Here is a 15,805-nt window from a genome sequence, read left to right on the forward strand (position 1 = left end):
ATTAAGCCCAACACTGTTTAGCTTCCCAGCACTGACGTGGTTGGCCAGGTGGAACAGGCAATTCACCTCAGACAATTTGCCGACAAGTCCATGTGGGATAACTCAACTCAATAAATGTTGTCTGCCACTGGGTTTTTGACATTATTTCCATTGACAAAAATGGAAAGAATGGTGAAGAAACAGAAGCAGGTAACATTTATCACGTTGAGTTATCCCATATGGAATTCTCCTGCAGTGAGTTGGCTGTGGCAAAATGGCCGCACTGGGTTGGCTGCAGCAAGATAGCTGTGACAAGTTGGACGTGGTGAGATGGCCGCCGTGAGTTGGCCATGGTGAGTTGTCCTAGACCCTTTGCCAGATGCTGCCATCCGCTGAGATAGTCAATAAGCTAGAAACCAGATATTTCCATATGCAATACAAAATTTTTAAAGCACAAGAGCACCAAAGACTGGAATTTCCTATTTTGTTATCAATTTTTAAATTAACTGCATTAAATAGGAAGACAATATAAAAATGCATTATTTATTGATTTATTTAGACAAACTCATACACCACTTTAAATTGCATAAATTCTAGCAGTATATATACTACAGTATTTGAGGCATATTGACAACATATTAAAGAGTGATTACCTGGCTATGAGGTAATTTAGCGACAACCTCAAAATTGCTAAAAATAAGAACATAGGAATGGCCCAGCCATGCCATACAGCATTCATGTAGATCTACCCAAAAAAAAAAAAAAAAAAACCACAAATAAACCACGTTATCTTTACATGCAATTATTATGTTAAAACATAATATTAACAGCAATGGACAGGAAACTTTCATTGCAACCCTACATACCTTGAATTAAATATTAATCACATTATTGTCACTATGTAAATTTAAAAGAAGCATTCCCAATGTCATCTATTTCTTAAATTTCTACCCAGCCTTTGTTCAGAAGCTCATGGCAGAATACATGCAGTATCTTTTTAGGCATGGTTGCAGGTTTCTTAAAATTAAAAAGAACCATACAATATTTATTTGTATGATTGTTTGTTAGTTTAACAAATTTATACAGTGACCCATCTCACCGAACATGGTTTTGTGACAATTCTTGATGGCTTTTTTTGCAAGTTTCTGGCATTTACTTCCAGTTTCTGATAAAAATTGCCCAATGGGAAAATGGCTTCACTTAACAACTGCTGTGTTTGCTTAATGGGCATAGCATTTGTTTTAACAACCACAAAAAAATAACAAAAAATCTGGTCCAGTCATGTAATACCTCGACTTGCAATGCCTTGTAGCTGTAATTTTGGGCTCTATCACAGTCATAAGTTAAGGACCACGTCAATGCACTGAATGTAGCAGATCAGACTGATACTAAGCCACATTTTCAAAGAAATCATGAACAATTGCAAATATTGGGTAGAATTGTTAGTGATTTTCATCACTTTCTTTTCTAAAAACAAAATTTAAATAACAAAATATTATTCTGGTCAAATTGTGTGTTGCTCAATTAAGAAAGAACAACTTACAATAAAGGCAATAGCAGAAGTATAGACAGAAAACCAATCGGATAAGGCAGAAAGATTCTTCACAAAATTTGTAACAGGTTTGGCACCTCTCTCTAGGCAGAACAAAAAATATAGATACAACTTTAACTACTTAGGTGTGTGGTTTACAAGTACAATTGACAATGGCACAAGAAAAGCATACAAAGACTAAAGTAGAGACAGTTAATTTTTAAAAATCAAATTAAATCTCATTCAGATTTTTTTTTACAGATAATCCATAGTCACCCATTTATATGATCTTTGTATCCACAATCTCCTCTTACTTCGTATTTAAGCAAAACTATCTGTGATTTTTTGAAAGTCCAGATGCTAGAAACTGAATAATCGACTGATTTATATCACTTGATAGATTTAACTACAAATTAATGTACAAAAAAAGGCCTCCAATGAAACAGAGAAATGATAAAGGGGTTTTGCTCTTGTTATGATCCACTTCACACATGCAAATTGTCTCTTGAAGTTCATAACAATGAGCATGTTCATCTGAACTTATTCCCAAATCATTTGGGAACTTATTCCCAAATCATGCTAATCATTTAGCATCCTAAATCTAATTTGTTTGCTTGTTCTGTGGCATACATAGCTCTCCTTATTTTCCCTCTGTAAAAACTCTATCAAGTAAACTTATTCAGAGACAGAATAATACTGGCCCAAAGTCTAAAACCTAGTAGCCTAAAACCTAACTTTTCCTGCTAGTAATCTTTAACCACTAAATACTACACTGCCTTTCTTAGTATAAGAGACAGCAACAGAATGTACAAAATCTATCATTTGCTTGCAATGCATATTCTAGATCTAGCCAATCTCCATTCTCACATTCAGAATGAACAAGATCTACTGAAATGTCACTCATCTGCTTTTGGTATGTCAGCCCATTACAGATATATAAACAATATAAACATGGTTAAATACTTACTTAATCTTCTCATATTTTCTGTTAGCCTGAAAGTAAACAATAAACATGTATAGAAGCCCCTTCAAAAATTAATGCATTTCTGTTTGCTATTAGCGCATCTATTGCAGACTTGATTCTCAAATGATATGCATATGTCTTTAAAGATAAGATAGAAAATCTTCACAAGCTCAGAGTTAGATTAAAAGTATGGAACTGTAATACACTCTGTTGCGGATTACAGAAACACAAAGACACACACTTGCATATACACACACGTAAACAAATGAGAGAGAAAGAAACAAAGAGAAATACATTTGACAAAAATTAGTAGTTTTAAAATTCCATTTCATTATAAATCAAATATAAAAGTAACAATTAAGAACTGTACCATATAGAATATAAGCCAATATCAAATTATGATAGAATTAAGAAGCCTTTAATTAATATTGTTTGTTATCTATGTACATTGATCCAAGAGACTTTTACGTTTATTGTCTTTACATAAGAAAATAGCTTTCCAATATAATTTACCGTCTAGCACTGAGCGGCTCTTCAGTTTCCACTGTGTTTTCTTCTGGCTGAAATCTAAAGTCTTCAATATATTCTCCAAATTTATCATAAATCCATTTCTGAACTCTTGAACACACCATGTGGCTGCGTTTATCTAATAATCAAAAACACATCGCATTTTTCAGTGGCTTCCAAAACAATCAGTTCAAAACTACTTACAGAAGCAATTATTCTGAACCACAACCAGAAATCCTTAAGATGGCAGGATAATTAATATTAACAGAACCTACTGCTCTATAACATTCAGGAAACTAAACTTGTTCATTGACAAAAGGGCTCGCCAGGAATTCTCATATTGGAATCGCGGTCTATCCATGTCTGAATACACTGAATCCCCGGTACCCAAAAGGCTGGGGGCTGATGCTCTAAAGAGAGAGGTTTACATAAAAGGTCGTAAGACAGAAACAAGGGTTTCAGTTGTGGCTCATATAAGTAACCAGGTGTTTACAAGTGAGAATTTAATAAAATACTAAATAAAACAGCTTTGCAGAAAAGCTCATATGCATGAATGAGAACTCCCATAAATATTATTATTTCAAGTCCTCTGTTTCAAGAAATACTGTATTCATTCCAGAGGTGGTATTCTTCCGGTTCGTACCAGTTTAGGCGAACCGGTAGTGGTGACTGTGGGTGAGCCTGCCCTGCCCACCCACCCGGACGTAATACCATCCTATTTAGCCACATTTTTGAGGCCAGACGAATGCGCGGAAGGCATATGCGTGAGCAAAGCACATGTGTGGAAGGCCGGGCGCATGCACAGAAGGCAAGCGAGCACAAAGCGAGCGTGCATGAGGTGTGTGTATGAATCGGTGGTAAGCATTTCTGAAACCAACCGCTGATGCATTCATTCATTCCCAAAGCAACCAATTATGAATTTAACTGCTTCTGAAAATTTATATTTATTATGTATTTTACAAAGAGAACTTGTTAGGCTAAAACCACTGTAAACTATTTTGGTTTTATTCTTGTAGTATTTATTTCTTTTGAGGCAACAAAGAACGCCATCTCCTCCATGATGTAATCCCCATCTTCAGGTAAGGTAACAACCCTTGATAAATTTCAGCAAAGGAACTTCTGTCTTATTTGTAGGATTCTTGGGGAACGGGCTGATCTGCAAGGTAGATTTTGGTAAAGCTTGATTGAGATAAATCAGTGTGCTCATTTTCTCTGCTTTTCTTTTGCAGAGGGGTGAAATCCAGCAGGTTCTGACAGGTTCTGCAGAACCGGTAGCGGAAATTTTGAACAGTTTGGAGAACTGGCAAATACCACCTCTGGCTGGCCCCAGAGTGGGGTGGGAATGGAGATTTTGCAGTATCGTTCCCCTGCCACGCCCACCAAGCCACGCCCACCAAGCCAGTAGTAAAAAAAATGGATTTCACCACTGAGGGAAGTCCTTTACAATTGCCAATCTGATAATTTCCAGATGTGACAGGACTCATATTGCATCATCCTCAAACATTTCATCAGGATCTGTTGATTGTTTTGAGTCCATAATTTTTTGTAATATATTTTTAATGAGCATCGCCAAAGAGAACACATAGGGAACACCTGGGAACACATATACTTTTACGCTAGAAAAAAAATGGTTTTTCTCTTTCCCATGTTCTGCTTGGAATAATTATTTCTTACTCCAACAAAGAGTATCTTTTCAGCCTGCCCCAAATGCTCATGATGGAGGGACAGACATAAAGCTGGACAATTATTCAGTTGTCCACGGGACAGAGAACACAATGGCTGATTTAACTAGCTCTCAGCTTCCTTTTTTTTTTTTTTTTTATGTTGAGCTGAGGATATGGATTTGCTGAGTTCTTCTTTATCCTTTTCAAAAAAATAAAAAAAAATATCTAATTTAAATTTAGCTAATCAAATTTAGATTTTTCTAAAAGCCAGCTTTTATTTTTATTCACTTTCAATGTAGAAAGGGACTGCAATTTCTACATAACAGAATGTGTTAAGGTAGAGAGATGCACATTCTGCTAGATATTTCATTTATAAAACTCTACTACTACTTACCTTATGCCACCAGACTTGAAATTTTGGGCTTGGACAACCTAGAACTAGGCCGCCTTCGGTATGACCTAAGTGTAGCTCATAAAATTATCTGCTACAATGTCCTACCTGTCAATGACTACTTCAGCTTCAACCACAACAATACACGAGCACACAATAGATACAAACTTAAGGTAAACCACACCAAACTCGATTGCAGAAAATATGACTTCAGCAACAGAGTGGTCAATGCCTGAAATACACTACCTGACTCTGTGGTTTTATCCCCAAACCCCCAAAATTTTAACCTAAGACTGTCTACTGTTGACCTCAACCCATTCCTAAGAGGTTTGTAAGGGGCGTACATAAGAGCACCAGGGTGCCTACCGTCCCTGTCCTAACGTTTCTTCTATTTGTATCTATTTTATGTATCTAATCAATGCTTATACTTATTACCAAATACATTCTTGACAAAAATAAATAAATAAATAAAATAAATACTGTAAGCAGGGACATTCTCGATCTTGTTGCTCTTCCACACTCCTACAATTAAAGTAAAGCCTGTCTGTAATTATTAACCGTTTTAGTAAGGAGCCAGGTATACCTGTTCCATTCTGTGCTTTGGGGGGCTGCTGGGTAGATGGAGGCGATTCGTCTGCTCTAAAACAAATTAAGAAAACAAGTGCAATTTAGAATACATTCATTGAACAAAACAAAACAAAATAAAATGTCAATATTTCAAAGGAACAGAGAGAGGATTCTTAAAATTTCCACAACAAAGATGAATCAAAGCAGCTGCTTTGAACAGCCAAGCTGGGACAACCTGTAAGACTTTTAAGTCAATGGTTGCTTTCCAATTTGAGAGAGCTGCTTCATTTATGCCAGGGGTCGGCAACCTTAAACACTCAAAGAGCCACAAAGGTCCTAACCGGAAGCCCCCCATTCAATTCTGGAGCCGACCAGAAAACCAGTTCCCCCACCATAGAGTCTCCTCGTAGCATGGCATCCTTTTTCCTTTACCTGTCCTAACCGAAAGCTCTATCAATTGTGGAGCCGACCGGCAACAGGGAGCCGCAGCAGAGGGATGAAAGAGCCACACGCGGCTCCAGAGCCGCGGGTTGCCGATTCCTGATTTATGCCAACATGCTCTGTTGCGAATGCCTCTTTTCAACAATCTCTAGATTTACCACCTACCAAAAGTCCTAGAATGAAATGTATTTTATTTTTTAAAAATGTATTTATATATCTAATTTATGTACCCTACCCATGTCACAAACAAGCAACTCTGGGCAGTGTACAACAAAACTGAAACAATAACCGTCTAAAACCATTATCGTTAATTGTTTTTAAAAATGTGAAAACTACAAAAACAGAGTTAAAACAAAGAATAGTAGATGACAGGACGTCAATAATAATCAAGTCACCTCACTGGCTTTCCTGTCTAAATTTAATTCTGTATTCTGAAATTGTGAAACGACTAAAATGCTTAGGTGTATCTAAGGCTCATGATCATGCATGCCTTGTTCATCTTCTAAATTGATTACAGCAATGGGTTCTATATGGAGGAGCCCTTGAAGAAGTGAGTTTTAATTGGGCCAAATTTATATATGTTTTAATTGTTTTTAATATTTGTACTGCATGTTTTTTAATTTTGGCTGTACACCACCCTGAGTCCTCAGGGAGAAGGGCGGTATAGAAATTTAAAAATAAATAAATAATAAAAAAAAGAACATCTGGAAGTTCCAACAGAATAAACCTTTGCATGCAGGAAGTTATGGGCAGCATATCTCAATGTACTTGTGTTGCCACTGCTCTGCGAGATGCGGCATCTCCTAATATACTTCTGGGTGCAACTGAAAGTGCTGGTTGTCACAGATAAAACCCTTCTTAGCTTGGTGCTGGCATATTTGCAGCGTCACCTCTCCCCGGCTGATTCCACCCATCCCATTAGGTCTGGCAAGGAGATGCATGCTGCAGGTCCCATTAATTAAAGGATTGTCTTTGTTGTTGTTGTTAGTTGCGAAGTCGTGTCCAACCCATCGCAACCGCATGGACAACGTTCCTCCAGGCCTTTCTGTCCTCTACCATCCTCTGGAGTCCATTTAAGCTCACGCCTACTGCTTCAGTGACTCCATCCAGCCACCTCATTCTCTGCCATCTCCTTCTTCTTTTGCCCTCAATCTTTCCCAGCATTAGGCTCTTCTCCCGTGAGTCCTTCCTTCTCATTAGGTGGCCAAAGTATTTGAGTTTCATCTTCAGGATCTGGCCTTCTAAAGAGCAGTCAGGGTTGATCTCCTCTAGGACTGACCGGTTTGATCGCCTTGCAGTCCAAGGGACTCGCAGGAGTCTTCTCCAGCACCATAGTTCAAAGGCCTCAATTCTTTGGCGCTCAGCCTTTCTTATGGTGATGTTGTCTTACTGAACCCCCAAAAGTGGGGCTTGGACTAGATGACCTACAAGGTCCTTCCAACTCTATTAATCTGTTAATGTATTTACAGAGCACCATACTCCCTGAGATTAGATCAGCCCTGAACAAAATGGATTTACAAAATCAACCCCAACTCCTTAAAGACTCAGGCAGGTGGGTAAGGAGGTAGCTGGGACCTGTTTTCTAGATTGGGTTTTTACTTTGGTGGTCAGTATAAATTTTGTACATTGGGTGCTTTTTGTTGTGTTATGTGTCTTATTATCACCCAGAGTCATTATATCAAGATGGGCATCTATATAAATTGAATAAATAAGTGTTTCACTCTTCCAAGATATGATACAGTTGTGTACAGCTCTTTGCAGGTTTGTCCTGGAAAGTTGCAACATGCAAAAAGTAATTACCCTCTTCAAGTAAACATTTGAGTGATTGCAGCATGCCTGAAATGAGATACCATCTTCTTTGAAATCATGCATAGAAGTGAAAGTTTTAATCAGGGAGGCACTCAAGAAAGCTACTTGATTGCATTAATGATTAATAATATTAAAATATATGAGCTGAAATACCTTCGGAGCAGCCTAGCCAAGAACATATACAGTATGATATCACGTTATCCCAAATTCTATACAAGATACCTCTTGTAGAATGATACTGTGTCTCTTTTAACATTTTATTTTCTTGCAACTGATTTCTAGAAAGTTATTGGTGGCAATAGCAAGTTAGTGTGTGTTTTGACACACTGCAATTAGAATAGCATGCAATTGGCCATGAATGGCTCATGCCATACAATTTTACACAGCAGCAAAGTATAGGTTTACATTCCCAAACCCATCTCCCCCTCAGAAATATGCAGGATTGAATGCCAAAGAATTAACAAACTTTTTTTTATTTATTTCTATAGCTAGCAAGTGTGGTGCAAAAATTAAACATGAAATCTAGCCAATAATGGCCCTTGAGAGTGGCCCATAGTTTGAAACCCTATATATTCAGACTTCAGACATCTCAAGAGACTTACTCTCTAATATTGCTCCCCTTAACAACAAGCAATGCTGAGTTTATACTAGGAGGAAGCCCAGCCTATCCCAAATGTTTTGGGATGTACTCACAACAGACGCAGATATCCAAAACATTGGATTGTCTATTAAAGAGTTTAACCGAATAACAGAATTGGAAAGAACCTAGGAGGGTATATGTATGGGATATATGTATATGTTTATCCATATCTATTAATACCAGTGTTGGGATTCAAAAAATTTAACAACCGGTTCTCTGTCCTAATGACCAGCTGGGTGGGCGTGGCCATGGTGGGCATGGCCAAGGGGTGTGACAGACAGCACTCAGCCTCCTGCACCCCCCTGGGAGCAAAAACGGGCTGCAGGAGGGACACGCCACGCCCCCCCCCGTGCCCCGTTTTGGGCCTAGTAGGCCAGGGGTGGATTCTAAATTTTTTTACTACTGGTTCTGTGGGCGTGGCTTATTTTGTGGGTGTGGTTTGAAGGTCATGTGACTAGGTGGGCGTGGGTAGCTGGTCAGAGTCATTTCTGGAATGTCCTCGCACTTACGACCAGTCCTCGCACTTACGACCCAACTCATTTGTTTGCTTTTAACACTGATCAGCATTAGGATGGCCCTTTGAAGCCCCGCGGCAAGAGTTTAAACAGTTTTTTTTCCCTCTAGTCATCAGCTGGGACTCAGGAGGCAGCAATAGATTGGGGGTGGGACCAAATAAAAGGTAAGAATAACGTGGGTGGGTGGGAGGGCGGGGGGGAGAACCGGTTTGGTGACGTCATATCGTCACCGCTACCGGCTCAGCCGAATCGGACCGAACCGGGAGGAACCCACCACTGTAGTAGGCCTTCCTGCAGCCTACTGGGAGCGAAAACGGGCCACCGGGGGAGGGGGGTACCCCATACCCCGTTTTGGACCTAGGAGGCCTCCCTGCACTTACTTGGGAGCCAAAAGGGGGCGCGTTGGGACTCCTGGAAGGGGCCAGTCAGCAATTTAACTACTGGTTTGCCCGAACCGGCCCGAACCGGCTGAATCCCACCACTGATTAATACATTTGAATGTGGTTAACAGTTCCAAAAGTACTTCAGTATTTAAATACTCCTAAAGGCAAATTTTGAGTTACAAGGGTTGAAATGCATATTGAAAACAAGTAAAATTATCTGCTGTTCTCCAATAGCTGACTAGGAAAGTGCTAGCAATTCATTCTTGTTCTCTTTCCTCCTCTTCTGAGTCAGTAGCATTGCTTAGGAAGAGAGAGGGAATCCATGCGTTCCCCATATCCCTACAAGGAGGAAAATTTGTTCCAAGTACGTGCCTGGTTATCCTTTTGGAATAGATCATTAAAATACTATTACAGTATTAGCAAGTGTGTGTCTCTGTAATCAAGAGTACAAATTAGGGTTGCATATAATCTTGCAATATTCATTTCCACAAACCAAGTCAGATGAATACATCTTAGCTTTGTCTTTCTTGTAGTGTTCAGTCTAATTTAAAGATTTTTTTATTAGGTTTCTGAGGTTCACACATTTGATAAGAGATGGAGATTAGTAATCAAGAAGCAGTGGACTATAGCTTCCATCAAACCCACCCAGAACACATCTAATTAGGGAAGGCTAGTCTAAAATATGTCCTGTACATAGAGCATGAAGTAAATAAAGGAGAATATTTGTAGCTCGGGGTTGAAATGTCCTTGGTGCTCCCTGAGCTTGCTTGTTTTCTTGCCGATGCTTCATTACCAAAACTAAGTAACATCATCAGTGCTAGTCACTGTCACTAACTTCTAAAGTGTTGGCAATTCCCCCCAGCTTGGTGTCAGCTGCAAATTTCATGACTTCTCCCTCTATCCCCTCATCTAAATCATTTAAGATGATGTTCAGAAGTGGGATTCAGCTGGTTCTGTCCGGTTCGGGCAAACTGGTAATGGTGACTGCGGGAGGCTCCGCCCGCCCACCCACCCAGATGTAATGTATGAGCAAAGAGCATGCACGGAAGGCCGTGTGCATGTGCAGAGGAGGCGTGTGTGAGCGAAGTGAGCATGTGCGTGCACTCACATTTGCGAACCGGTAGTGAAAGTAAGTGAATCCCCATCTCTGAAGATGTTGAACAACAATGGGCCCAAGAAAGAACCTTCAGATACCCCATTCCATGCTTCCCTCCATGTAGATTTAGTTCCATTGTGGACTATATAATAAGTGTGGTCATATAGGAAATAACAAACACAATTACAGCCCTCAATTTGCCAGCAAGGCATGGCTAGCATTAATTATAGTTGTGTTATGTGATAAAACTTGCTTGCAGCTTGTAAACTACAAGAAGTGACAGAATGTAATTTATACTAGACAAACGGATGATCAGACCATTTCAAATCATTTAGACACTTGTTCCCTTGGCAAAATGCCTCCCAGAAGCAGATGCTATTTTATTGCAATCCTTATGCAAACTCATAGAAAAGCCGCTAAAATTCACACTAGTGTATTATTTAGTATTTCTTTTCTATATTTCCATGGTAGAAAAAAAGATAGGGTGGTCTAAGCACCCTGTTATTAACACAGCTGCCTGCAATTACTGCTGGTTCGAATCTCTCCAAGGCTCAAGGTTGACTCAGCCTTCCATCCTTTCTAAGGTAGGTGAAATGAGGACCCAGTTTGTGGGGGCAATAAGCTGACTTTGTATAAAATATACAAAAGTATGAAGGCTATTGCTTAACGCATTGTAAGCCGCCCTGAGTCTCCGGAGAAGGGCGGCATATAAATCAAATTTAAAAAAATAAAATAAAATAAAAATAAAAATAGGGGGTTAGAGAAGACAAATTTCTTGCATTCATATCCCACTTTTTGAAATGAAATCTCTTACAAAGCAGCATACAAAAATAAGAGGGTAGATAGAAACATGTATTCATTGCCTTCAGGAATAGACTTTTCTCTTTCAAAACTCAAATTACCCTCTATCTTGCAGTCAGATTCCTCCTTACCTTGCTTTTAGAATTTCACTGACTTTTTGTTCCAGTTCTATCCTTCTCAAGCGTTCTTTTTCTAACTCTTGTTTAAGTGTTTCAGCATTGGTTTCTTCTCTCAGTTTTCTTAGCTCCTCCTCTGTTAAAAAGGGGGAAAAAATAATCCAGGTATTATGTTTTCATATTTTTTTTTTAAATTACAATATATCATAACAAAATAAATCACACAGCAGGAATCCTCACCACTACACCTGTGGATCCACAGCTTTCTGGCATAAATTCCTTTGGGGCTATCAAAAATACTCTATCATAGAAAGTCCTATGTAAGAGCCACTGCTCTTCCAACTAATAGGGATAGAATCAACCTTCACATGAATCATTGAATTAAAAATGAATCGCAAAACATATTCATACACACTGCATTCAGGAAAAGGATGAAACTCTGGACTTTACAACTCTATTATTAGGCATCTATCGCACTTCAGGAGAATAAAATTATTATTTGACACACAGACAATATTGCTTTGCATGCATTGCTGCATAATCCATATCACCTACCCATGTTCTGCATCAATTCCAGTACACCAGGCTGCCTCCTTGGTTTACAACATGAGTAAAGCTACACCTAGGTTGTCATTTTAACAACCGACCCAATTCTTGGGTGATTCTTGTCATATTAAGGGAATCCAGGGTGATAACTCAGGTTTAAATTACTTGCTTTGCTTCCAGAAGGATTACTCTCTGCCCTCTTAAGGAAATGAATGAATCAATAAATGAATACGTAACAGGAAATGGAAGGAGATCTATATAATATTCTGGATTATGGTTGCCAATCACAATAGTCAATATTGGGTGAGAGGTATTAACAATCTGTCATTCACACGGCGACTAAAGTAACTGCTGAAATTATGAATCAGGTCACAGACATTAGTGGTGTTAAATTATTAATGGTGTTGCCCTATTTTACAACAGAGGGTAAAAATACTGGGATCTGAATGAAACTGGTAACTTGGAGTTCCATTAATAGGAATATAGCTCTTACACTCCTAAAGCTTGGTTTACACTGAAACATAACGTCAATAAGCTGAATCACTGTATTCAGGTTTTAAAGGCAGGCTGGCTGGATTACAGTTACCTAATGCAGAAATCAAAGTAGCCACTGTTTTTGTGCCAAATGGCATCATCTAGTTTTTTTTTTAACCTGGGTTGCCAACCTTAAAACCTGGGAAAACGTCATGTAACCATCATGTAATATTTAGGAATTTACCAAATTTTAAGGCCTACCGCAACATTGTTCCAATAAGACTAGTGCTACAACAGGGGAAAGGCTCCCTTCATCAAATAAAAATTGTTTTAAGGAATGGGATTCGGAGTGTGCCAATTCTGTTGGATCATACTGCTGGATGGGTGGAGACTATGGGAGACAGACAGTCCCCCCGATAAAGGTAGTCCTCGACTTACCACCACAATTGAGCCCAACACTTATGTTGCTAAGTGAGGAATTTGTTAAGTGAGTTTGGCCCCATTTTACGACTTTTCTTGCCATATTTGTTAAGTGAATCACTGCCGTTGTTAAATTAGTAACCCGGGTGTTAAGTGAATCTGGCTTCCCCATTGACTTTGCTTGTCAGAAGGTCACAAAAGGTGATTTACATGACCCTGGGACACTGCAACCGTCATAAATATGAACCAGATGTCAAGCATCTGAATGTAAATCACATGGCCACGGGGATGCTGCAACGGTCGTAAGTGTGAAAAAGGGTCACAGGTCACTTTTTTCAGTGCCGTTGTAATTTCGAAAGGTTGTTGTTAAGTTGAGGACTACCTGCAGTCAGGCCCTTGTAATATTAATATTACAAGAAAAGCCTCCAGGCAGAATTGTTTATCTCAGTGTCACAGGTTAGGAATAGGATACATTTCACGTCCAATCGATTTCTTCTGATTTCATAAGAAAGGCTCAACACGTTTTAAGCAATAGCTGATATCAGGTCAAGAAAACCTGACCTAAGACTAACAATAAAGGGGGCACCTATAGTAGGGGTGTCAAACTCAATTTCATTGAGGGCCACACCAGGATTGTGTTTGACCTCAGAGGGGCAGGGTGGGGTGTGGCCAGGGTGGGCGTGATCAGCTCGACGTCACTCCTGTCAGGGGCGCCTGTGGTGATGGTCTGAGCCAGGGGTGAAATGCTCCCGGTTCAGACCGGATCGCCCGATCCGGTAGCGATGGAGGCGGGTAGTTCGGAGAACCAGTAGCAAAAATCCCTGCCACACCACCCCCCATGCCCAGCTGAGCCGCGTGATCATCAGAGGCTTTTTTTCTTTTAAAAGCCTCTGACGATCCAAGCTGAGTTGCCTAATCGGCGGTAGTAACAAATTTTAGATTTCACCACTGGTCTGAGCGCTCTGCCAGTGAAAATGGGTTCCTGAGTTCTGTTTTCGATTGCGACAGTCTTCTGCAGCCCTCTGCCAGCGCGGCACCTACCCGAGCTCCGTTTTCGCTGGCAGAGGCACCGCGGCCATTCCTTCGCTGTTTCCAGGGTGGCCCTGTGGGCCTTGAGTTTGACACACCTGATCTATAGGATGCATTCCAGAATTATTGGGTATACACTAAGAAGTGCAACAGATAAACAAAATCTATTTAAAAAGCACAACTGCAGTGCATAAGCAACTTTGACATCATTTACTCCCTTCTATATTAAAAAAAAAAAAATGCTGCTTAAAAATGTTGCTTGCCCGGAGTTTCAAATGACAGCATGGCGTCAGAATGAAGATCTTAGAATTAATATATGCCTGGGATGATTCAGAAATAACCTGAACTAGTTTCTGCCATTTACCACCTGCGTTTTTATAAGCTTAGCAGCTGAGCAAACAATTCTTAAAAGGTCATTAAAATAACATGAAGGCAAAAGGACAAAGATACTTTTCATTAAGCACAGCTTGTGTAATCCACTGGTCTATGATTTTCTACGTCTCTGATGTAGTAAAAGGACAATTTGTAAACAGGTTGGCAGTCTAAGATAATTCAGAAACATACTATGGAGCGCAGAGGGAACCTTCTCTAAAGCTTCAGTAAAAGCAGTTCATTATTGTGGCGCAAATTGTCCTTTTTAGCATGAAGTCTTAATCAGATGCTACTCAGATATTCATTTGTTCTGCAGGAGACCCAAGTAAAGGCATTTGGCAATGAAAAAGAACTGGCTTGCAATGCATTTCAGATAGGGGATATCATCACGGATGAGTACTCTGGAGCAGTTTTATTCTTTCCATCCACGAGGACTGTTTGAAATGAATTAAGTAAACAGTCTCAGGACTCTCTCCATCCATCCCCCAGCAGAATGACTGTCCGAAACCACAATGGGACCAAATCTCATGCAGCAAGAAAAGCCAACAAAATGCAGGATTTCCTGGACTTCTCACAGGATTCCTTCCTTCCTTCCTTCCTTCCTTCCTTCCTTCCTTCCTTCCTTCCTTCCTTCCTTCCTTTCCTCCCTCCCTCCCTCCCTTTCTTTCCTTTCTGTTATGACCCAGGCCCAAGTAGTTATTACCAGACACAATCAGTCTTAAACAAATGTATTTTATCAGAACAGCTGAGAATTACTTCATTCTCAGCTTAGTCCAAATTAAGTCCAAAACAAATTCTTCATAAACAGTCCTTCCGCCTTATTACCAATCTTTGTTTACTTTGACACCCTGCCAAATAAACAAATGTAGCAAAACAAGAAACAAATGTAGCAATGTTGCTTTCCTACAAAGATCCCAAGAGCCGCTGCTGCTCTTTTAAGCCTTCTGGGAGGGGCCAATCATCTCCTGGCCTTACTCCTGAGTCGTCCTCCCCAGCCTCCTCACTGTCCAACTCCACTGCCAGCTCCACAGGCTGCTGGCAGACCACAACACTTTCTTTCTTTCTTTCTTTCTTTCTTTCTTTCTTTCTTTCTTTCTTTCTTTCTTTCTTTCTTTCTTTCTTTCTTTCCTTCCTTCCTTCCTTCCTTCCTTTCTGTCCTTCCTTCCTTCCTTCCTTCCTTCCTTCCTTCCTTCCTTCCTTCCCTATATTATTTACATAACACATAGATACTCTACCTAGACCAGTGATGGCAAACCTTTTTGGCACTTGGAAACATCGTGCGCGCATGTCTGCTTGTCAGGGCCGCGTTCTGGAAAAGCCAAACTTCCGGGTTCTAGCACACATGCGTGCCCAACGATCAGCTGGCCAGCGCGATGTGCAGGCCAGCTTTTGGCACTGCTGCACGCATGAAGGACAGCTGATTGTTGCATGTACATGCGTGCCAGAAACCCGGAAGACAAACAGGCAAGGCTGCACGTGCGGGGCAACATGGCTTCACATGCCACTTTGGGCACACATGCCATGGGTTCGCCATCACGGCTCTAGACCCTGACTGATACA

General features: G+C 40.1%; 1 protein-coding gene across 3 annotated transcripts in view; it reads right to left on the reverse strand.

The window, feature by feature from the left end:
• The window catches only part of GRAMD4 (GRAM domain containing 4), a 91,924-nt gene that overhangs the window by 18,445 nt on the left and 57,674 nt on the right, over positions 1 to 15,805 (reverse strand). For all 3 annotated transcript variants that reach the window (XM_060684153.2, XM_087874266.1, XM_060684154.2), the window contains exons 4-9: positions 11,420 to 11,540; positions 5,620 to 5,675; positions 2,988 to 3,120; positions 2,478 to 2,503; positions 1,523 to 1,614; positions 633 to 724 (exon numbers count right to left, since the gene is read on the reverse strand). In XM_060684153.2, the coding sequence (XP_060540136.1) occupies positions 633 to 724; positions 1,523 to 1,614; positions 2,478 to 2,503; positions 2,988 to 3,120; positions 5,620 to 5,675; positions 11,420 to 11,540 (520 nt within the window). The remainder of the gene's footprint in view (positions 1 to 632; positions 725 to 1,522; positions 1,615 to 2,477; positions 2,504 to 2,987; positions 3,121 to 5,619; positions 5,676 to 11,419; positions 11,541 to 15,805) is intronic.

Source organism: Pantherophis guttatus, chromosome 7 (genome assembly GCF_059756535.1).
Source record: "Pantherophis guttatus breed Tessera chromosome 7, ASM5975653v1, whole genome shotgun sequence".
NCBI classification, from domain to species: domain Eukaryota; kingdom Metazoa; phylum Chordata; class Lepidosauria; order Squamata; family Colubridae; genus Pantherophis; species Pantherophis guttatus.